General features: G+C 40.1%; 1 protein-coding gene across 1 annotated transcript in view; it reads left to right on the top strand.

The window, feature by feature from the left end:
* The first annotated feature begins 246 nt into the window (after positions 1 to 246).
* The window catches only part of LOC110957095 (uncharacterized), a 33,305-nt gene continuing 9,975 nt past the window's right edge, over positions 247 to 23,576 (top strand). Inside the window, exons 1-13 of the mRNA XM_022202938.2 lie at positions 247 to 583; positions 12,539 to 12,736; positions 13,446 to 14,991; positions 15,971 to 16,174; positions 16,540 to 16,663; positions 17,515 to 17,608; positions 17,928 to 18,014; positions 18,116 to 18,232; positions 20,076 to 20,174; positions 20,259 to 20,407; positions 22,617 to 22,755; positions 22,958 to 23,080; positions 23,285 to 23,482. Of these exons, the coding sequence (XP_022058630.2) occupies positions 581 to 583; positions 12,539 to 12,736; positions 13,446 to 14,991; positions 15,971 to 16,174; positions 16,540 to 16,663; positions 17,515 to 17,608; positions 17,928 to 18,014; positions 18,116 to 18,232; positions 20,076 to 20,174; positions 20,259 to 20,407; positions 22,617 to 22,755; positions 22,958 to 23,080; positions 23,285 to 23,482 (3,081 nt within the window). The 5' untranslated portion in view covers positions 247 to 580. The remainder of the gene's footprint in view (positions 584 to 12,538; positions 12,737 to 13,445; positions 14,992 to 15,970; positions 16,175 to 16,539; positions 16,664 to 17,514; positions 17,609 to 17,927; positions 18,015 to 18,115; positions 18,233 to 20,075; positions 20,175 to 20,258; positions 20,408 to 22,616; positions 22,756 to 22,957; positions 23,081 to 23,284; positions 23,483 to 23,576) is intronic.

The following is a 23,576-nucleotide window of genomic DNA, read 5'->3' as shown; positions in this document are numbered from 1 at the left end:
CTTACACTGCAGACAGTAACAGACACTGTACACTCAGTTGAGTGTTTCTGTGAAGCCTTTGTGTTTCCATTTGTGACATATTGTGTCTGTGGGTGTGCTTGGGTGTGTGATAAAGCCTGTGTGTTTGAGAGAGTGCAAAGAAACTCTGAAAAGCCTCGAGGGGGATTTCCTCTGAAAGGGAACGCTTTTCTCCTCCCCCTCTCAGACACTCTCCTCTTCCCTCCTTCCTTCCCTCCCTCCCTCTCTCTCTCTCCCTCTCTCTCTCCCTCAAACACTCTGGAGTAGCCGGAGAAGCGAAAGAGAAGTGAAAGAAGAGCTAAAGGATCAACAGGCAGCTTGACAGTCTTTCTGTGCAACACATTCAGACTTGTGGAAAGTCTGTGAAGAATGGAATTGACTTTAATTACTTTTCAATCAAGACAACTGACTGTCATGTGGATGCACTTTAGCCAACTCCTGTTGTGGATGTACTGAACATGACAAGTCTCTTAGCTCATAGACAAGAGAGGCTGTCTGGAGAGGATTCAGGAGCAAAAAATGAAAAAACTTTCTAACTGACAGAGGAGAAACTCCTGCAAACATGGTAAAGTAACATCTGAGTTTCCTTTCTGAGTTTCCTTCTTGTCCGTTGTTACTTTCTGGTTTCAGAGTTAAAGTGGTCCACTGACCCACTAACTCAGAACGTGAGTTGCAGGTCTGCACAAGTGACTTTGTTTCCCCCTCTAAGTTTGCTGATCATGTGTGAGTGAAGTTCTGGAGCCAGATGATGTTGTAAGCCCAGTTTACACATTTACTTTTTTTCAGTTGCGCAATACTGTGCACAGTCCTGATCCCTACTCACTGTTCTCTTTTTTTTAATGAAACCTTATCTTTATGACACACAAAGGCAGCACAAAGCTAATGTAACTGCACTCTCCAAAGCTTTTTTGTGATCCCGAGCACAGTTGGTGGGACTGTTTCACATCGACAGCCCACAGCATCTCAAGCTTTCTGAGTGAATGCACACTGACAAAGACAGAGTGACAAAGACAAGCACATTGTCTTTTGCTTTGCATTTTTAAGTCCTTTGATTGGGACTTAATTGATGCCGATGGCCCATACTTCAGCGAGCGGAGAGTGTTTTGGCATATAAATTATCCGACTGCTTTGCATGTGCACATAATGGAATTCTGCAGCTCAGTGTTGGGCTCTTTAAAAAGTTCAAACCACTGAGCTTTTTACGACTGGAGAGGACCAGTCTAATCCCAGTCACAACAGAATCTAATTAATGAGGATGAGTGAGCCACAAGATGGGAACATGTTCGACTCTCGATGGGTTTGTAGGAGGATGTGGTTTCTTTGAACTTTTATTTACTTGTTGCCTGGACTGCGAAATTTGTTAAATGAGTGCAAGATCATAATAATGTATACTGATAGTTCGAGAGTGACAGTTTTTTGGGAAAATTAAGTGTATTGATTCAGTCTCCATTGGTTTCAGCTCTCTATATCCTGAATTTATCTTTCTTCTTTATATGGGGATCAGCCAGACCCTCAACATCTGTTCGAGCATGCCAGATAAGTGATAGTTTTACAGAGAGCAGGAATGAAGGATGTTTAAAGAAGTCCAGACTTGGCTGCTCATCGTGGCCACTGCTGTACTTTGCTCCCTCCATCACATCCACTGCAGAACTTGTTTGAGCAGTTTTTACAGCCCAAGCTGTTTGTTTTACTTATTGCATGAGTGATGATTTCCTCAGTGACCACCCCAACTTACAGCCATGAGTCTGCAGAGTCTAAATTATTAGATTACTGCAGTGTGCATGACCAGGAGTTTCTATCTTAAATAAACATTCAACAATAATACAAAACCCAGATCCTTGGCTTGCTGGTGTGTATTGTATTTGCATTTAGTTACTGTTTTACAAGGACAACCAGGAGTCACTCATTCACTAGCAAGGTCAAGTATTTTCTTCTAAAGACCTTCCAGCGGCGTGTGCTTTTTGTCCTTTCCGTCTACAGTAAACATGATGATCTAGTGCAGCACAGATAGTATTTCTTAGTGTCTGTTGCAGTATGCAAAGTTTATTCAAAGTCAATGCAAATCATTAAAGCATGCAGGAGAGCTGCTCTTGGGTTTTGGATTTGCTCTTGTTTTGCCACAACATGCAGTTCATCTGAAATGCTAGCAACACCAACTGTTATTGTTTAATTGACAAGTGAATGATTGCAGATTTAGTGTTTACAGGACCCTCTTGTCTTTCTCTGTAAAGCGCAATATCCAACACCAGCTCTTTGTTAGACTGTTTACCAGCTCAAGGAGGGGGAAAAAAAACAAAAAGCTGCTAAATAATCACAAGCAAGTAGCTTTAGCCGTTTGGTGCTGTGCAGGGATTGTACAGTTGGTTTAGTGGAGATTGTGGATCAAAAACTACCTAATGCTCACGACAGTAGTGAGACTGAACAAGTTGAAAGCCACAAAAATGTTCCATAGAGCAGAGGGAAACTGCAGAATCAGGTGATCATTTCTGTGGGTTTGTTATGGGTTAATTTGATCAAGTGTTAATTAAAAAAAAGTATTGATTAAAGCAGCTTTAAGTCACAGCAACAGCCACATACTTTCACACACTAACTCTATATGACCATTCAGCTTTTCCAAGTCACTTAGATATGCTGGTCAGTCACAGTGTGCAGTTTATATGAATGCATCTTAATGTGTTAAATGTTTGAAACACTGTGTGAGACAGTATCCACATTTTGATTGGCTTACAGTATACACACTGACCAGGCTTCACTGGGTCAAAGCTGTGTCTCTCCTCCTGACAGCCATGAGACAGTCATCAGCAGCCGCCTCCTCAGCCTCTAACAACACATCACATATGCCCACTGCACCACTGAGGCAGGCAGGGAAAATTTAAATCAGAAACTCTTTTTGATTCATCTCGAAAATGTGAGTAATTATAGACATCTGCTTTTTGGAGCTGCGTGATCCAAATGAGCTTCATTTTTGCTTCAGTCAGCAAGTCAAGACTCTGAGAGCCGTCATGGAGCTGTGAGCTGTATTCTCGACGTGTTTATTATCTCTGTATCGCAAAAGTGGGTCAAACTCAACAGAGACTTTGCAGTGTATTTTCAAAACAGAGCTATAGCCAAGTGTTTGGGTGGAAAATGTCTGTGCATAGGCTGTCTGCAAGTCACTTTTCAGCATGCATTGTCTTGAAAAGCTTAGGAGTTACGACAACGTTGCCATTTCCTTCCCAGACTGTGTGTCTGTCCAGTTTCATGTTTTTAAGCTCAGTTTATTAATGCTCAAGGGGAAAACCCCACCAGTATAGATCTTTCAGAATAATCCTTTTAATACATATATAGCCCACTGTCGCTCTGTTTGGAGTTGTGCGTTTATTTGGACTTCCAGAAAACTTGGCATTAATGAAGAGATGCAGATGTCTGTATTTAGAATACTCTCTATAAATGTGTACATGCTGACAAATGAAGTTAACAAATCCTTTGTGTCACGGCTTAATGGATTTCATTAAGCTTAAGGCTTACATTGTTCTGTTTGTAGTTTGTTGGTTATTTAAACAGTATGAGCTGAACAGTGAGAGATATAGTGTGCTGCAGCTTCTAGCAACAAAGCATTTTGAATTTTACTCCTGATATTTTGCCAAAATGCAAAGTTTGGAAAACAAGTTTAGATCCAGGAGGTTTTGTTTAGTCATGTTAAGATGGGAGTGGTGCATGAATGAATCAGCTGTGGTGACATTCCAGTTACCGTGCGAACTTTTTAAAACTTACATGGATGCTTTGGTTTCAATGTGCGTCAGAACATTTCTTTATCGGAGTGTGTCGCAGCATGACTGAGAAACACTGCTCTAAGTCTTTTCCAATCACCTCATCAGGTGTTGGGCAACATCTTCTATTCACCTGTGTGATTCTGTGGTTTCATGAGAGAGAAGAAGGAAAGGAGTGTTTGAAAGCATCCAAACAGACAGATCCTCAGATAAGATAAAGATGTAGACACTATTTCAGAGCCCTGTTATTTAAATATTACTATTTCTATGAAGAGCAGCCGTGAGTCAGAGTTTGTGATTTCACCCAGATGACAGAAGAGATCTACGTTAGATTGAGAAACACTTGGCTCATTGTCCTACGAGATTATATGAGATATATTCAGCATGACTGTCGACAAAAGTGTTGTTTTGAGACTTCCAAGTTATAAGCTACAGGTTCATTAAATGACTCATTTGTGAAATTCAACCTAAGCTCATCCGCATACTGCAGAAACTGGCCTCTTTTAAATTCTTGGATGTCATAAAATACAAAGAAAAAGACGTAATCCTGAAATCTGACACACTATTTATGTGCCCTCTTCCCTTTACAAACACATCCGGAGTTCCTCTCAACGAAATGAATGAAAGAATGAATAAAACCATGTTTACTCCTGGCAGAAGGGTCTTGAACAAATTCTGTAGTAGTTTTGTTCTGTATGAGCCTTTTTATTGGTTAAAAGCATTAAAGATGGGTTTTCTGAATGAGCACTTCTGGAGACTTTAACAGGACAGAAGCACTCACAAAGACAGTATTGTCTCATTACCAGACAAGAGATAGTGAATGTTTGAGGAGAAAATAGAGAAGGAGAGGGACTTGACACCTCTTTTGGGTCTGGACAGGTCTTAGTCGCTAACCACAGCAGGCATGCTATTCATATGATCAGTTCTCAGTAGCCTGCTGCTATAATCTCTCAGGTCCACAAAGGACTCTGTTTTTAGCCCCGTCCTTGTTTAGCTTGATGACCCAACCAAGAGCAGGCCGGTCCAGGGTAAACACAAGTGCAACAGCTTCAAAGACCTCACACTGGTTAACACTGGGACCATTTGGCAGATGTGGATGCTTTAGAGCACCTTAGCCATGAAGCTTTGGGAACAAGTGTCATAAAATCTCAGCTGTTGTTCTTATTTTTTCTGTAAATCTTTCCACTAGGCTTAGCCTTTGCATTGTATTGCATTTAGATAAATGGAGATTTTGGCCAAGATGTCTGAAAATATCTAGGAAATGAGTCAAAACTGGTCAACAGCAGACAGTGCAGGATGTTGGATGTAAATCAATATCAAAATCTGACCACTAACAGTCTTTGTACCCCTTGTAGCCGCTGCATGTCCTCAGTAGAAAAGAATGCTTCCTTTTTCTGATTGAGCACATCTGTCACAATAGATCATAAAATGGAGAACAGAATACCTTTGAGGCAGGCTCTTGAATGATAATGCATCACAGCTGTTATAGACTGACTGCAGCCATTCAGCTCAATCTTCTACTGTAATTCTCAAAATTAACAGCAAATCTGAGGTCATATCTAATAAAATACAGCTCAGTGAAGTTTATATACAGAGCTGAGTAAGTTGGTTTTATTTGAATCAGTGTAGTTTGGCAGTTATTAGAGTGTGACCACCATCCTGTACTGTGACTTTAAATCAGTTCCTCACTGCAATTCCAAGCCAGATTGAAATTTTTAGAAATGGTTGCCACAACATTAATCCAAACTCATTTACAGAGTCAAGTTGAGATACAAACATATTGTTTTTATTAACACTTGCTACAATGGTGATGTTTCTCCCTGGTTGGGAGTCATCCTTGTGGGTGGTTTATACCAGCGAGACTCTCTTGAGTTTTACTAACCAAAGCTGGACCTAGTTCAGACAGGCTGGCCAGCCTAATGAACTGAGGGAGCGAGAATGCTGGTGTTGCGAGTCCTTGCGTATCTCAATATGTCAGACACTGCCAGACAACATGACACACAGGCCTGAACTGTGCAAATTTCAGCATTAATTCTTCTGAAAGAAAGCAGAATGTGTGCTGAATAGATGCAGTTAGTCTGGTACCTGAAAACATTATCTTAAGTCAGAGTCAAAATCATAGTAGTAGTCAAAATAAGAGTCATAAATGCAATCAGTGTTGATCATTAGAGCAGTTGCTTTGGCCTATGACCATAAGCACTTAAGTACAATTCAGTAAGCAATCTGGTTTGGATCTGTATGGGCAATTGAACACAACCTCAGACAGATCATGCATGTAACACCCTGGCAACAGTATATAATAACTACCATCATACTAAAATTACAGCTGCTACAAAAAAAACAAAAAACAAACAAACAAACAAAAAAAAACGACAGAGAATCCAAAGCAAATGTCTGGTAACTTCTGAAAAGAACATCATCACTTACGGGTCTTTGCAAGACCATTAATTTGTTGCCATCTCAACTCAAAAGTGCTTCTAAATGGCATACTTTTGCATGTGATTGTAGAAATGTCACTTAACGTTATAAGAAACTAGGTTTTCTACTGTTTTTAATTTGCATTCTACAGTATTTTCTGCTGTTTTGTCTGCCATGCACTGTGCCAGTTTCCTCCCTCTACAATAAATTCCAAGCTATTTATTCAGTCCCATATAAACGCCCAGACACAATCACTTCCTCACTTAATCATGATAATGCTATTTTTTAACTGTACTGCATATCAGTGCCCAGTAACAAGCTTATATTAAAGGAAAGAGTTACAGCTATTTTTCCAAGGTATTTTACTCCCTTAATCAGCCAGTGAGGAGCATTCAGTCAAGCTTAAATCCTGAACCTTTATCTTGGTCTGTAGAGAGTGTTGCTTTTGATCCATGTCCAGCTGACCACATTCCACCACTGCCTCCTCTACGCATTCAAGACAAGGGGATTCCCTCTCTTCCCTCTATTGTCCAGTGCAGCCTGCGATTTAACTCTCGAAAGAGCCTCAGTCTCCAACAAAGATCATTGTTTGACCTGAATTCGCATGCAAGCATGGACAAGAGGCATTTGTTATCAAGGTTCACCCTCTTTCTTTGTCTCGTCCACCATTTAGGCCCCCTGGGAGTTTTTGCAAGGTTTGCTATTGAGCAGATAATTACAGGTTGCACTATGTTGCCTCAGGCTGTGGCTAAAGAAAGTCTTGCTCCAGATGTGAGCCACAGTATAAACAAACTGTCAGTGTGTGCATTGCACAATGTGTGTCTGTGTCATCAACCACTGCGGGTCAAAAGATTAGTGAAGGTAAGCTGGTCACTATGTCATTTTAAAGGGGATTAACCTTAACTAAATGGACAACTATTGATGTGACACACTGAGAGGATTTGCTGATGCTCCTTTCCTGACTGGTCATCACATTTTCTTGAAATCCTCGCAAGAAATGGACTGTCACTCTGCCTCCAGGCTAAAACCAAAGTATAAACGGAAGTGACAGTTAAGTGAGGGCCTGTCAGTAAATCCTCAAGACTGCCTGGGTTTTGCATGCATGAACTTGTAGATATATCCAAGCGCCTCAGATGACACAGCACCAACTCAGCCATAGCGGAATTCAGTTCACTTCAGCTTTATTTATACAGCACCAAATTCACAACATATGTTATTTCAAAGCGCTTCACGTAGTAAGGTGAAGGCCTAACAAAATTACAGACAAAAACCCAACAAATCCAAAGATTGCTATAAAGCAAATTCTTTGTCAACAGCGGGAAGTAAAAATTCCCCTTTAACAAGAAGAATCCTTCTCCAGAACCGGACTCAGGAAGGACATACATTTGCCTTGACCAACTCAGGTGAAGTTAAGGGGAAAGAGAAGAGAATAGCAGATTGAAAACAGACAACCAGCACACAAGAAAGCAATAAACAATGGGAAGATTAAGTAGTAGTTCTGCTTACAGAAATATCTGCAGAGAACAAAATAAAAAACTACAGGAGAGAGAAAACACACATTTGGTGACATGCAATGGTTTCAAAAAAATCTATAGATAGAGAAAGAGAGGATCATTGTGGAGAGGTGCTCAGTGTATTATGGGAGGTCCCTCAGCAGTCCAGGCATAAAGCAGCATAACTACAGGTGGTTAAGGGTCACCTGAGCAAAGACTAACAATAAAGCTTTCTCATAAAGGAAAATTTTAAGTCAAATCTTAAATGCAGTGAGGATGTCTGTTTCTTACTTTCCACCGGGAACTAATTTGCCAGGAGAGGAGCCTCATCACCAAAGGCTCTTTCTCCCATTCTGCTTTTCGAAACCCTAGCAACCACAAGTAAGTCTGCAGTCTGAGAGTGACGTTTTCTATTGGGATAATATGGTGCAATAAGGTCTTTGACATACGATGGAGCTTGGTCATTAAGGGCTTTATATGTTGGGAGAAGGATTTAAAACTATATTCTGGATTTTACAGGGAGTTGATGAAGAGAAGCTAATAAGGGAGAAACCTGATCTCTCTTGCTGGTTACTGTCAGAAGTCTGACTGCAGCATTTTAGATCAAGTGAAGTTTCTCAGGAAGTTATCAGGACATCCTGAAAATAATAAGTTTCAGTAGTACAGCATAGAAGTAAGAATAGCATGGACTACTTTCTCAGCATCACTCTGAGACAGACCATTCTTAATTTTGACAATAGTGGGCAGATGAAAGAAGGCCTTCCTCAAGACTTCTTTTATGTGTAAGGTAGCTGACATATATTGGTTAGAAATAACTGCTAAGTTTCTCAGTCATGCTTGAGGCCAAGACAAGGCCATGCAGAGCAACTATCAGGTTAGGCAGTGTGTTTCTAAAGTGTTTCACTCCAAATGCAATACCTTCAGTTTTGTCTCAATATAGAAAAAGAAAATAACAGGGCTTTCTTTACTTAAGACATGCTTGAGGTTTGAAAAATCATTTGTTTCATCTGGCTACAAAGATAAATATAGCTGGGTGTAATAATGTTGCGAGAGGAGAGCATGTGCAAGGTGAAAAGCACCATTCCTAGTAAAGAATCCAGTGGGACTCCACAACCAAAGTGCATGAAAAATCAGTGCTGAATGATCTGGAATCCATCCGATAAATATTACTTAAACCTAATAACATGTTCCAGCTTCTGTGACAAAATGCTGTGTGTGTTTTAATCTTACTGGCTTCACACAAAATCCAAAATTGGAAAGATGTTGTGTCTTGAAGCAATCATAATCTTAATCAAAATGAGAGTATTAGTCATCGTCTTAGTCATATTATGATCAAAAACATATGACTAGTGTGCTTTCTTTTTATTTAAATGACACCTTTTTTTGATTATAATCTATGTGAATAAAAGAGTAACTGTACAATTCTAATACTCTCTATTGGTGGCCACTTAAAAAAATTACAGTAAAGCATAAGATAGGTCGCAGCCTGATTCAGCAGATGGCAATGACAGTGAGTTTGACAGATACCTTGAGGCTGATGGGGGTTTTTTTGTAAACTGTTTATGTGTTATTGAATTTATCTATGGTGATCAGTACAAGGTTCTTTGAGATTTCAGTGACCTAATGAAATTTCTTTTTACTCTACACTGAGGTTCACAGTTTTGGTTTACAGTAAAATGCCGAAATAACTGGCATGAATGTGTCCAACTCAGACTAAGCTGAAACAACTTTAAGAATCCCTTAACTTTTCATCTAGTGCCACTAAAATTTCAGTTTTTTCAGTAATCTTGTTTATGACCAAATAGATGTAATAATTATGTAAGTTGCTGCATATTTGATACTAATTAATAAAAATGTTAGCTTGTTGAGATGGCAAAACCGAGTAACATTATACTTGCTAAACATTATCACTGTGTTTATATAAGCATGCTAACCATATTAACATTTAACACACAAAGCCAAGTTGATGCGGCATTTTTCATGTTTGTATTTCACAAACTACATAGACACTTAGCACAGACCATCTGCTCAGCAGTAACGCATGCTCTGCTACATGTGCTGCAGACATCGCCCAGAGTACTGGAAACAGCAGAATCGGTGCATATTGCGCTGGACAAACTACATGAAAACACCATTTCTAAATTATCCCAAGCACCTCTTTCTGCATTATGCATTGCAAAAAAGTTTTCATATTGATGCATATCATTTATATGCCAATATCAATATAATGTATCTGTGACAAGGAAATATCTGAAGCATGACTTCTGCTTGCTACCTAACAGCATGCTTTTCTACATATAAATTTAAGCTTTGTGATTTCCATGACATCTTAAAACCATCTGACAGGCAAATCCCCAGATTCACTTAGACTTTAGCTCCTATATTTCCACAATCAAATCACAAGTACAGTATCTGCAGTTCTCAGCATTGTGGTAAAATGCTGGGCTGTTCTACTAATGTAAGCTGACAATCCTCACATCTCAAGACATCACTACCTCAAAACCATGCATAGAGTTGGGCTGGTTCACACACACACAAAAAAATGCTTTAAAGATGCTCTTGTTTCATCTGAATAGTTTCCATGTGTTTAGCTGGACTTCACCCATTGCACAGCTGGTGCTAGTAGCTTATTCATGCAGGCATTCAGAAGATTACCGAAAGCAGACCCGTGCATACAGTAAACACCAGCACCAACTGTGACTCTCGACAGAAAGTGGTGTCATACAGAGTTGTGTCTTTATGGGCAAATGTAGTGAAACCATATGCTTCTTTGTCATTGTAAATTAGATAAGATGCTGACCGTGGTCTGCTGCATGCGTACTGGCTCAAATGAAGTGTATCCTGGCAAGACATGAAAGGAATTGCACATACTTATGCTGGACAGACAAAATTATCTCCATAATGAAGTTGACAGAAAGGCTTGTTAATTTTTTTTTTTTTTAATTTTACCAACAGTGCCCTTTAGTGACACAGGTAGGTACAGTAAGAGTTCACAAATCCAACATGAAGAAAGATATATATATATATATATATATATATATATATATATATACCGGGCTTTGCAAAAGTTCTGTTACACTTGTTGAGACATTCACGAAAATGAACACAAAGATTTTTTGGTGCAATAAGATAAAATTTTTGGGTGGTCACATTTCTGATTAATGTTATCATTAACACATATATTGAAATATTTGGAAAATATAAAATTATCTTATTGCACCAGAAAAGCTTTGTGTTCATTTTGCAAGTGTAACAGGACTTTTGCAAAGCCCGGTATATACAGTATATGTATGTATGTATGTATGTATGTGATAAACTTTTTTTTTTATGTTGCTTACTCCAAAATAAAAAAAAATGGGGGATTGTAAACAAGCAACGCAAAAAGTAGAAGGTTGCAAAAAAATCTGACTTGCATTTGCAGAATGTTTATTTCTTACATTTTCTATTTTCAGTCATTGTCAGACATAGTCATAACAAATCATCTGCAAATAGGCCTTTACGCTTGTAATTTATGGTTCCCTTTAAACAGTAACCGAGTATCCATTTTCACACATATGCAACTGGAAATAGCAGCACAATCCATGTAAAGCCATAGATGAAGATAATTGAAACCCAAGCTCAGACCCATTTGTATGTTTATCTAAAACATACAAAACAAAAGGTGACAAGAAGTGGGCTGAGAGAGAACCTCTTTAAGGGTACAAACCTCTTCTTTAAACTACTTCTTTCAACATTAGGTTGATCTAGTGTTACATGTGCAATACGCATTTCTAGTCAAAGCAAGACAAATTTGCCAGGTATGTGCCCTTTCTTTGTTCATATGGTTGTGTTTTTGCAAATATTTGTTGTAACATGTTTTTAAAACTGCAGCAGATATATGAAAAAAGCCACAGGCAAACAAACACCAGAAGCACGCACTTGCCATTTGCAGAGACAGTCAAGCTAAAAGTTCTCCTTGGTGAAAGTCCTCCATCTAAACTATGACACCACCACATCTTACATCCACCATTGACTTAAAAAACAGCTTCTTTCCGAGCGCCATCAGCACCCTGAACTCTCACGTTACAACCCAGCCAACAATATAATATAAAATGTGCAATATACATCACTGTCTCTGCTGCTGCTCTATACCACCTCAACATTCACTCTTCGTTTGCGACATCTATATTGTATATTTGCAAACAGAGACTGTCTGCACTACGTTTAAGATTTTTAGGACATTTATCTTGCACTTTCTGCTATGTTCGCACTGAAAAGAAGCAGCTCTCCAATCTCGTTGTACACTGTATAATGACAATAAAGCACATTCTATTGTATTCTATTCTACTCTGTTGCTGTTTATATGATGTCACCTGCTCTGGGGGAAAAGACTTGTGATTGGCTGAACTCTCCCATCATGTGATAGATTTACAACAGCCCGAAAATTAAACCCTGAGCAGAAGCAAAAGTCTAGTTTCCTCTCAGACCTTATAAATTATAATATGCTCAATGACTAGCATGGAATTTTGACCCAGTTATACCATATTAAATTATACCATATAAATCCTACTGTGTACCACCACTTTGAATTCAATCTCTGCACTTTTAGGAAAATCACAAAAACAATTCTGCAAAAAAAACAAAAAAAACAAAACAAAACAAAACATTTTCATTCCAAGACAGTAACACCTTGTAATTAGGTGTAGCATTAACATCTACATGTGTACTTTCTTTAGTACACACGTGGATGTTTGGTTGCTGCTGGTGTTCTTCAGATGGGTTCTGCACAGTAACCTTACCCAGAGTCTGAGAGGATGAGTAATGTCCACTAAGCTAGCATAATCTTCATCTCACTGACCTTCTTCTCTTGTTGTCCTCCAGAACCCAGAATCTCTGGACTTGTCCATCCAGAGTGCTCTGTCGGCTCTCTTCCCACCTTTTGAGGCCACGGCACCCATCGTCCTCAGCCAGCTGTTTCGCACGATTGATGAACGTTACCATGGCGATGCTCTGCAGTGCCTGTTGGACTTCCTGATTCCCTCCAAACACCTGCTAGAGAGCGTCCAACAAGCAGCATGTGTGAGTATGAAGTCATTTAAAAACATACTTCTGCACTTATGCATTTGCTATTCCTCTGCTTTACTGTGAACTGCACATGTAGACATCATCTAACATTCTGTAAGAAGTACTGCCATAAATAGAAGCTCATCCACAGGCACTTAAAGCATGTCACAAAATTTATTGCAGTTACTCAGATTTGGCTCCGTTCATCGAGAGAGCTCTCAAAGATTATGAGCAGCAACACGAATTAGCTTTGGCAAGCTGTCTTCACACTTTAAACACATCCATTATAGAGTACAGAATCTAAAGACAGATTTAATTGAATATACATGAACATTAGGTTTTTGCACGTTAAGAATGATAAAAGTTTCCATATGTGTGAAGAAGAAGCTGACCGACGTAAAAATCCTCAGCTTAATTAAGGCAACTCTGCACATTTGTAAGAATGTGATTTCAACACAGCAAATAAATCTATCCTTTGCTTTGTATGGTAATTTATTTTAAAATTAAACCAGAAATAATTAAATTCTGCAGTACATTCTGACAGAAAGTATTTTCTGTAATTGTCTAAAATTAAACAGAAAAAACAGAGACATAGAACCACAGAAACTGGCAAAAAAAAACACAACTGCGAAATCAAATGAAACTGTGAAGAAACTGACTTAAGTAGAGGGTCAATTTAGACAAAATTACACAGTGACAGTGTTCATTGTATTTTTTCCCACAGGCTGAATACTCTGATGTGGTTTTCCGCTGTGAGGGCTGGCCTCTGTGTCTCCATGACAAAACTGTCATCCAGTTAGCGCCTGTGAATCCTCTGCTGCTGCGTCCTGGAGACTTCTATCTGCAGGTGGAACCTTTTGGGGACCAAGCGTCACGCATTGTCCTCAAAAGTCTTCTGGAGGAAGGATGTCGAGAAGTAGAGGAGACCCCCATCCCTGAAACTTCTTATCCTTGCATGTTCACTGAAGAGTGGCTGCAGGACATCAATGAAGGACGTCACGGGACTCCTCTGTCACGTTGTTTGCTTTGCACAGACCAAGGAATAATCAAGCTACCTTGGGCTAAAATCGCCATCCCAGAGTTTTTAGACAAGCCCAAGGTCATGGCTACCTGTCGGGAGGCTCCTCCTGAGCCCAAGCAGATCTCACTTCCCTTCCATTTCAACTCCTCCACACTTCCAGTAGAAGCTATGATTTTTCCAGCAAAGGACAGGATGTCTGCTTCTTTAAGACCCGCAGACTGTTCATCCAAACTTATCAAAATGGAACATGGAAGACGAACGCCCAAATCTTGCTCCAAGCCATTGATCAAACCTGTTGGTTGGGTTTCACCTAATACATGTGACAGTCATAACTATCAAGAGATTGAAGGGGATTATGTAGACTTGGTGGATATCACCAAAGGGAAGGAGATTGTGGGCAAAGAGAGGAACAGCCATCCAAGTCCACCTAATTCACTTTTATTCAAACCTGTCAGACCGCCTCCACCAGTTCCACTTGGGAATAGCGTTCCCTGTGGGCGCACCCTTCAGTACAGAGACGAGCCATGTACACCGTGCAGCCAGAGAAAGCTGGGCCAGGAGCTCAGTGATCAAGACTTGAAATGTAGATACAGAGATTCCTACCTGGCAGCACTGAGGAACCCAGTGGCATTTGAGAGGGGGAGCGTCGAACTCCTGGCTGCCTTGGAGGAGGTTGGCCTGAGTGAGGAGGGAGAATTAAAATCTAAGGGTAAATCTGAAGCACAAAGAGACCAACTTGGCAACTTTTGTCACCACTGTAAAGAACCTATGATAAGCAATGAACCATCCCAATACAAACATTGCTGTGAACTGACACCAGAAAACCTTGTGTCTCACCTTCCTACAAGTTCTGAAGAAAACCTCATGAAGGAATCGCCCGTGATTTTGAAATCAACCCCTGGTTTGAGCCATAGTCACAGAGTTCAGACGAAACTTTTCTCCCAAAAATTAGGACATACTGCTTGCGTGCATCCGGTGACAGATGTGTCCTTGGCAACTTGTGGTGGTGACAAAAAATCACAACAGAAGGGGGAGGATTTGAAGCCATCAGGCAAACACAAAGTTAAAGTGAGGTCACTGTCCACTGTGTCTGAGACTCCTACAGGGAGTCCACTCCTCTATAAACTTAACAACAGGAGCCACAGCGATATTTGTCCTGAAACAGTTGCAAGTTTAATCCAGTGTAAGAAAGGTGAACTATTCAATCAGGAGACTCTCAAGCTGGAAACAGAGAAGTGTCCTAAAAAAGGTAAGCAGAGTCTGCAAGTTCAGGCTAAACTTTCAAGCTCAACACTCAAGTTTTTCATTCTGTTTCCCTGCCCACACACACAAATCTCTACATTGTTATTATTGTGTGCACAAAACCATTTATAATAATGTGTTACTCAGTGCCTAGAAGGGGCTCTGAACATTTAAACTAAACAGAGTGAGTGAAACTCGACCATGACCTCGCGTGTTTGAGGGAATGTATTCCATCAAGGGTCGCAGTCAATAAAGGCTCTTTAGAAGGAGGGTTCAGAGGTCAAAGATGAGGCTGGAGTATGATCTTCCTCCAGGGATTCTCCCACTGCTGTCTGAGTTCTCCAGCAGAGCGGCCACATTCACGTCATTCCCATTATCAAGGGAGTGAACGGAAATAGCATGCTGCACCCCAGAGAAAAACAGGGCCTGAACCCACTGGGTAAAAAGAAAAAGCAGTGCATTCCTCTAATGTAGAGAGACAGCATGAGATGCAAGAGGAGGCTCCTCCGTCCTCTGCACCCACTGCTTTTCTCCCACATGCCCTCAGAGGGGCAAGTTGAGATCTTGACTGGAGACATGCTTGTCATGGACTATTAAAGTGGCAAAGGGAGAGAGGACAGAAGAGGCCTTGTTGGCTTTGAGGGAGGCCAATTAGGATGGTTGAAATCAAAGCCAGGCTTAGTAGCCATGCCGCTGTGTTTAGCTACACAGACCATGTCCAGTGTTTGGAGGCTGTCTGTACACAGCTGTGCAGGGTAGGCCCATGTTAATGGAGAGCTGTTCAAAGTTGTGCCTAAAGAAATGAATAACTGCTGTTAGAGCAGAGGTCACTGGAGATAATATAAAGCTGGTGGTTTACCAAAATGAACACAGTGTGATGGATTAAAAAATGTAATAAACATCCTGATCTTGCTTCCTGCGTAAAGCTACATTTTAATTTATTGACGTTTTGTTTTTGGTGATAAAACCTTTGTACTTATTGACAGATTTCCTGTCAAGCAGAGGTGAAACTTCGTCCACCACAGACTGCTCAGGCTCCAAACTCCACCACTTAAAGACAGAAAAGCCATCTGCTCTACAAGTTCAACTTCCTTCAGCATGTTGTGACACTCAGCTGCCTCGGCAAACTGAAGAATCTAGTTTCAGAAGGATCAGTGGTCTTCTTGAGCTGGGTATTATTTGTTTACCAGGTAATTTGCTTCAAATGGGCCTGGTGGTTATCATGAGACTATTGCCAATATAATTCTGTACTGTAAAAAAAAACCCTGTGTATTCATTAAAGTCGTTTATCTGTATTTCAAAATTCTACACTGAACAAAAGACATTCTAATGATAAAGCATTTTGCATGAAAAATTACTTTGATGCAAATGAGTCACAATATGTGAATAACCAGATGTTACTGATGACTTGAAGCCCCAAAAAGTCTGGAAGTAATGAAATCTGTCTTGTCAGCATCAGAGACTAAATTAGAAATATTCTGCTTTCAGCAAAAACTTTCACTGTGCCATTCTGAAAACAAATACATGTTAGTAATTTTTTCTGTGCTAACTCCAGGCAGCAGGGACAGGACTGGCAGGGCAGTGGTGGAAGTCCATGGTGACAGGAAGGAGTGGATGTCCCCTCTTGTGTCAGCTCAGAATCTTTGTGAATTACTCCTCTACCTACACTCCATACCAAGGTAGAGCAAACAATTATTTAAATACTTGTGGTAAAGAAAAAAAGAGATCTGGAACAGAGTGTCATTTTAATATTGGAGGAGAGTTTGATCTTTGCAGAAAATGAGATTGTGATGCCCTCTGTGGTCCAGCAGAGGAAATCAGTTGTTGGCTTATGTAGCAGGTCCCATGTGCACTAGTGTGCAATGAGAGATCAAACCACAAGGGGGCAGCAGAACATCATTTTAAAATGTCCACTGACCAGACCATGCTTTGAATAATATGATGCATGGTATTAAATCTATATTAAGTGTTCCTTTAGGGGTTGTTATTTGTACTGATACTGTTTGACACCTAATAAAACAATAATTCTTTCGCCCCGCAAAGTGCCTTAGCGTTGATCTTTACTGACCCTCTACCAAAGAACTTACCCTTAAAGGTCTACTAATAAGCACTTTAACTGTGTTGTTTGTTTACAGTGAGTTTAATGGAGACTTTGAAGTTTAAAAGATATGCAACCAGATAGCTTTAAGTTCCTCCTGTCATCAGTAAAGAGCCATACCACAACAGTGTGCAGCCAGGCTGGCTGCCAACTGTCTGGTATGCAGCCCCTTGCCAGAATTAGCAGCCACGTCTGATGGAGGCTCACACAAAGTTAACTCAGAAAGAGACTATTAGGAGAGGCATGTGAAGGCACCAAAGACGTACAATAAGATGTGTGAAAAAGAGAGTGTGTGGATGACAGATAGAGATAAAAAGAGAGATACTGGTTTGAGAGGTGGAATAGGTGATGTGTAAAAGCTCTTGAATCTGGAGAATTGTGATAAAGTCATCATGTTCAAATGTGCCCTGACATGTTGCTATGTTTTGGTAGGAAAGATGTACAAGAGCTTGGAATGACTTTGGTTATCAACGCCAGGAAAAAGCCTCCTCCAATTCACCTCTACAAAGCTCTGCTGATGGTTCAGGTTAAAACAACAAACCTGCATGCTCACGCCAGAAAAATTCTTTGATTTATAGATAAGGGAAACAAGTAGATGCCATGATGAGTGAAATGTCTGATGTGCTACTAAGTAAAGGCAATAGGGCTGTAATTCTTGTTTTGTCAGGAGTAAACAATGGCTTCAACCACTGTAAGTCTATTATGGATAGGGTTTCTTCATATCTGAGAGAGAAGGCCGGATTACATAAAAGTGTATATAATGACATAATACATCATTTAAGTTCAGAAGATTCTCTGAATAATTAATTCCAATATTAATAATATACTATGACTGCCTGGTACAGGAGCAAGCTCTCCATGCTGTCCACAGTATCGTCATGCTGACGGATAAGGACACTTGTCCTCGGCCTGAAAAGCAGCCTGGTCTGCAGGTCAGAAAACAAATTTCCTGTCCTTGTTGAGTCTATTTTCACAAGATTTAGCACTGGAGATGAGTGTACTTTTCCTTCCTTACTGAGTCTTTGCCCTGCAGATGGACATGGTGACTTCCACAAAGGCCCTAAACAAGACAATGGAAGCTTCTCAGCTGACATCTGACCTGGGAGGGACCTTCACATACAGCCACACCGACTGGCTGCAGTTCCATCAGGTACTGAATATTCACTCTTAATCTGCACAACTACTTGTGGTTGTATTATTATATCCCACAGTTCCTCAAATAAACTGGAGTTTCCCCTGTGAAGTTCAACTACTGTATGTTGAACCATAGTTCACCACAGTGGAGATGGCCCGTTACCCACACACCCACACAAACATGCATGGTCTCAGTTTTTCTTCGGCTCTGCAGCTTTGATCTTTGAGTGGAGGGTGGATGTGATCAAAAGAGGAAAGGCTTATCTGGGGAAAAGTGCAAAGTCTTATCTGACTGATGAATTAGCTTATTTATTTAAATTACTGATTGTTAGGTGGGAGCAAATATTTCACGCTGGTCATGCAACACCTATCAGTACTGACTCACTGGCCAAGTTCCTCCACCAGGGGCTCCACCTCATTTATATACTGTACACTATGAAGAGTGACAAGCTGTTAATGTTTTATGTACAGTATACAGCAGACAATACTAAATGTTTAATACATTTAAAGTACTGTATGTATGGGAATGAGTGTGGTGAGTAGTTACCAAGACTGAGAGAAGAAAATAAAACAGCAAAGTGTTTGAAAGCCAAATTCCTGTTCATGTTTTTCTAAAATTATCTGGCTATTATAGACAGACTGTAGACAGATTTTCAGCTGAGGTGTAAAACAAATATTTAAACTGTTCATGTTGTCCATCCATCCATATCTAAACACCACTTAATCCTCATTAGGGTTGCGGGGGTGCTGGAGCCTATCCCAGCTGACTTGGGGTGACAGGGACACCCTGGACAGGTCGCCAGTCTGTCGCAGGGCTACATATACAGACAAACAATCACACTCACATTCACACCTACGGGCAATTTAGAATAATCAAATAGCCTAAGCATACTTTTGGACTGCGGGAGGAAGCCAGAGCACCCGGAGAAACTCACGCATGTACAGGGAGAACATGCAACCTCCATGCAGAAAGAACTGGGGATCTTCTAGCTGCAAGGTGAAAGTGTTAGCCATTATGTTTCTGTCCATCCATCCATTCTCTATACACTCCTTTATCCTCACTAGGGTCATGGGGGGTGCTGGAGCCTATCCCAGCTGACTCGGGCGAAAGCAGGGGACACCCTGGACAGGTCGCCAGTCTGTCGTAGGGCTACATATACAGACAAACAATCACACTCACATTCACATCTATGGGCAATTTACAATAATCAATTAACCTCAGCATATTTTTGGACTGTGGGAGGAAGCCGGAGAGCCCGGAAAAAACCCATGCATGCACAGGGAGAACATGCAAACTCCATACAGAAAGATCCCACGCCCAGGCTGGGATTTAAACTGGGGATCTTCTAGCTGCAAGGTGAAAGTGTTAGCCACTACTCCACTGTGCAGCCCCTACTTTATGCTACTACTCGAATATTACTAAACCAAATTCTATTAGCAAATGGGTCTTACGTTAGTATTTTAGGTGACTCCAGCATCAAACCATAACTAAGCCACATCTGAAAATCAAGTTTGAACATACAATGCTAGGTATGTCTTTAGAGCAATAAAAGACAGAAAGCAGTTGTAAATTTGTATGACTGTAAGTTACATTTGGGATACTATTTCTTTGTTTTAATAGGCTACCACTGACATATTCGCAACTTGAGAAAAGAGTAAGTTTAGTAATATGTAAAAGATGGAAGTCTAAAGGAGCATTGGGAAAGTATGCATCCTATAGAAATGTTGTTTGTTTCTGCGTTTGTTAGCTACGAAACACAATTCAGTATGTCATGTTTTACCTCAGGACTCTGCACTCCACACAGCTTCTGGTTTATTACAGAGTTTCATGTTTCTGTCTTGAATTTACTTCTTTTCAGAAACTGGTTTCTTTCATGACTGACCTGCAAGAGGCAGACAGTTTGCTGCAAAAGGCCATCAAGAAAGTCGATAGCAGGAAACATCTGGACACTGCTGAGGTAACACATCCTCACATTGTGACGTTATGTTTTTGCACCATTTTTGGTGAAGGTCTCACATGTTGCCTTTGCTTGCCATTACAGGACGTGCAGCAATGTATTCAGGAACAGAGGGTTTCAATGAAAGAGTTGCTGGAAGATACCAGACTGGTAACTCTGCAAAGGGAAGGAGGAGCTCTACTGGCCAGAATGAAGAGAGAGGAGTTCAGATTTCCACAGTCTGAGGACTACAGGTATCAGATATGATAAACTGAGCATGAGTTTTGGCGTCAGAGTCTGGTATTATGTCAGGAATGTGAATTCAGTGATTAAGATAAGTAAAACCAGTTTAAATTCAAATCCACACAGTCTCGGGGATTGAGTTTCCTTGCCAAAAGCAAATGAGGCTTCATCAGAGAGACTCCAACTTGTATCACCTGGACCTACTGCCAGACTTCAATAATAAATGTTCAGAAAGTTCAAATCATGTTTCATGTACATTGTTTGGCATCCAAACTTGACTTGACTCTGGTGTCTAGAGTAAAATCTTTAACCTAAATGTCCAGTGTGTAAGATTTAGGGCGATCTATTAACAGAAATTATATTTAATATTCATATTTAGGGACCTGGAAAGATGTGTTTTTGTTACCGTAAAATGAGTCCTTTAAATCTACAGAGGGAACATTCAATCGATTGAAAACTGCAACTTTACCACTAGGTGCCACTAAATCCAACACACTGCACATTCAAGAAAAAATTACATTACTTCCACTCCCCTAAATCTGATAGGTAATCCTGTAAATTCATTGAAAGCTGTGGTTAGTAGTTACCTTGCAGATGAAAACATCTGAGCACCCTCACGCTGTTCTCACCCTGGATAACAGACCTCAAGCCAGGTGTAAGCTGGGTGTAACTGGAAATCACCAAATGTTACTAAACCTTATGTGCGGTACGACAAACAATGAATGCAAGAATTCACATAGCAAACAGACAGCTGAGGGTGATGTAAATTGAACCCATTTTGCACACACCTACACAGCCCTGAGAAGATTTACTGTAATCATTCCGCCTAAATGAAAACATCTGTGTGGGTGCACTATGGGAACACAAAGTACGATATAGTATTTCTTTGGTATGTGTAGTTTTCATGATTTAAATACCAAACCTTGCAACAGATTGATGCAATTTAATCTGCCTCAATCCAAACTATTAAAATGCTCCTTCGGTAGTAACAGATCACTATTTTAGAAACATATAACACTCTCAGGTCACAGGTGCTGTTACATTCTGGATAGTGTGTACTTTTATTTTTTCTATTAATTGTTGAACGGACTTTAGCTTTAATCATATTCACAATGTAGAATTTCTACTATGTATGCACACATATTTTTGCTCTAGGGTATTGCAACACATCGTCCACACCAGCAATAGCCCAAATAAAGATCATTCTCTATTTAATCAAAATTGGGCAGCGAATAAATGATTTAATCTTGACTTAATGATTAAAAAATACATCCAACTGATACTCTAACTACATTGTTGGGTGGGTGGGGGGCAAAAAAAGAGTGAATTATTTATATCTTAAAAATATTTTCTAATTTCATTATTCATGTATACAACAATATACATAGGTCATTGATACTACACCTTTTTGTAATCATAACAATATGATATCAACTTTTATCAAGGCATTAGGCAGTTAAAGATGATGTGTAGAGAAATTTGATAATCTATACTTCCTGAATCTATTAACTATATCGGCTCCAATGAAACTAAGGCCACGTATCATACAGCTGTCTTATTTTCCCCTTCAGCCAGCACCGTTAAAACACTGCAAAATAGAGAATATACAATAAACAGCTCAAATTAACCTGAAGTTTCCCCCAGAAGTGTCTCTAATTAGACTGACTCAAACAATACGTCTTTCAAGATAGTTTCAGGCGATAGACGGGTCCAAATCACGATAGCTTGCAACTGCAATGCATTCAACCGTCCACACAGCGGCACTTTGACTAATATTGCAAACAAATGTGAAAGAAATTAAAGTTAAAGGTCACAATTTACTGTATGAGATTCTCAGGCCGGGCAGAATAGTAATCTTGAGCTGTTTAGTTTTCCTCTGAGGCCACCTGATCCACAATCCCACAGGTGTGCCCATCTGTGTGCACATCTCAAAATAACCATCAGATAGATAGATAGATAGATAGACTGCTCTATGCTGCGTAAAAGCATGTGGTAGCAGGCTCCCTCAGTAAACTAGGTTTGTAGTAGGGCTGAAAAAGGCCCCCTTAATGTCTGCATACAGCAGATCAAGGTCTCACAAAACATGAAATCATAATGTCATGTCATGGTTATAATTTTCCAATGAGATCGTACATTTACTCAAATTATACTACATTCTAAGCACTTCTAGGTGAGAGGTAATGGCTTCATTGTTTCTTAATGTCTCTCTTTTCTTTCCAGAGATTCACTGGAGTCAGTTACAAGTCTGTATAACCAAGTTGAGGAGAAGCTTCACACGTTGGTGATGAGATCAAACGAGTCTCTGCAGCATCTGGAGTTCCTCTTCAGGCTCAGAGAGATGGAGGCCAAAATCACCTCGGTACTTCCAGTTCTTTTAGTCTGATAGTGTGCTGTCACAGCTTAAAATATGTGCTGAAACATCTACAGTCCGTTCAAGTGGGTTTGTAGGTATAAAGCATCGATCGGCTTTTGACCATATGTCTACCATTATGTAATACTATGCTCACAGTTTGCCAAGTTATACGGCCACAATTGCATGATTACTACATTGCATCTTGCAGGCTGGAATGTGGTTCAGTTCAGAGGGTGAGCAGAAACTGAAGGACTCTTACACAACAGATGATACCCTGGTGTGCACTGAGAAGACCCTGCAGCACTTTCATCTGTTTCTCACTCAGTCTAAGGTATTACCTCAATATAACAAAAATAATCATTTAAAAATGAGAACTCATATCCTTATTTAGCTGTTTCTGTTTTTCCTAGCATACTAACCTTTTTCTCTTATTTTCTAATTATTGAAAATATTTAAATTACTGCAGTGATAACATTTAATTGCAGGGGAAAGGGAAGTAAATATGTTCTGCTTGACACCTTATCATTTTTCGCAGGAGAAACAACAGTCCGCCATGATGCTAGTGGTGGAGGCAGAGGGGATTATCAGCTCCAGTGACTCCAGTCCAGCAACAAATGTTTTTCAGACTCTTGTCAGCACTTTCAAGTCCAATGTAGAAGACTTCAGGCTGCGGGTAGAACAGAGATACAAAGAATTGAACACACTGGTGCATGTGTACAGCTTCTGTGAGCAGGTTTGTGTTTTGCTATGTGTGGCTCCATGTCGGTTTTCACCCCTCTGACTTAATTTATGACTGATTTGGGCTATCTTTTCAACCACTAAAGTGA

This window comes from Acanthochromis polyacanthus, chromosome 5 (assembly GCF_021347895.1).
Source record: "Acanthochromis polyacanthus isolate Apoly-LR-REF ecotype Palm Island chromosome 5, KAUST_Apoly_ChrSc, whole genome shotgun sequence".
In the NCBI taxonomy this organism is placed as follows: Eukaryota; Metazoa; Chordata; class Actinopteri; family Pomacentridae; genus Acanthochromis; species Acanthochromis polyacanthus.
Note: the sequence above shows the minus strand (reverse complement) of the source record. Positions and strands in the feature narration are given on the sequence as shown.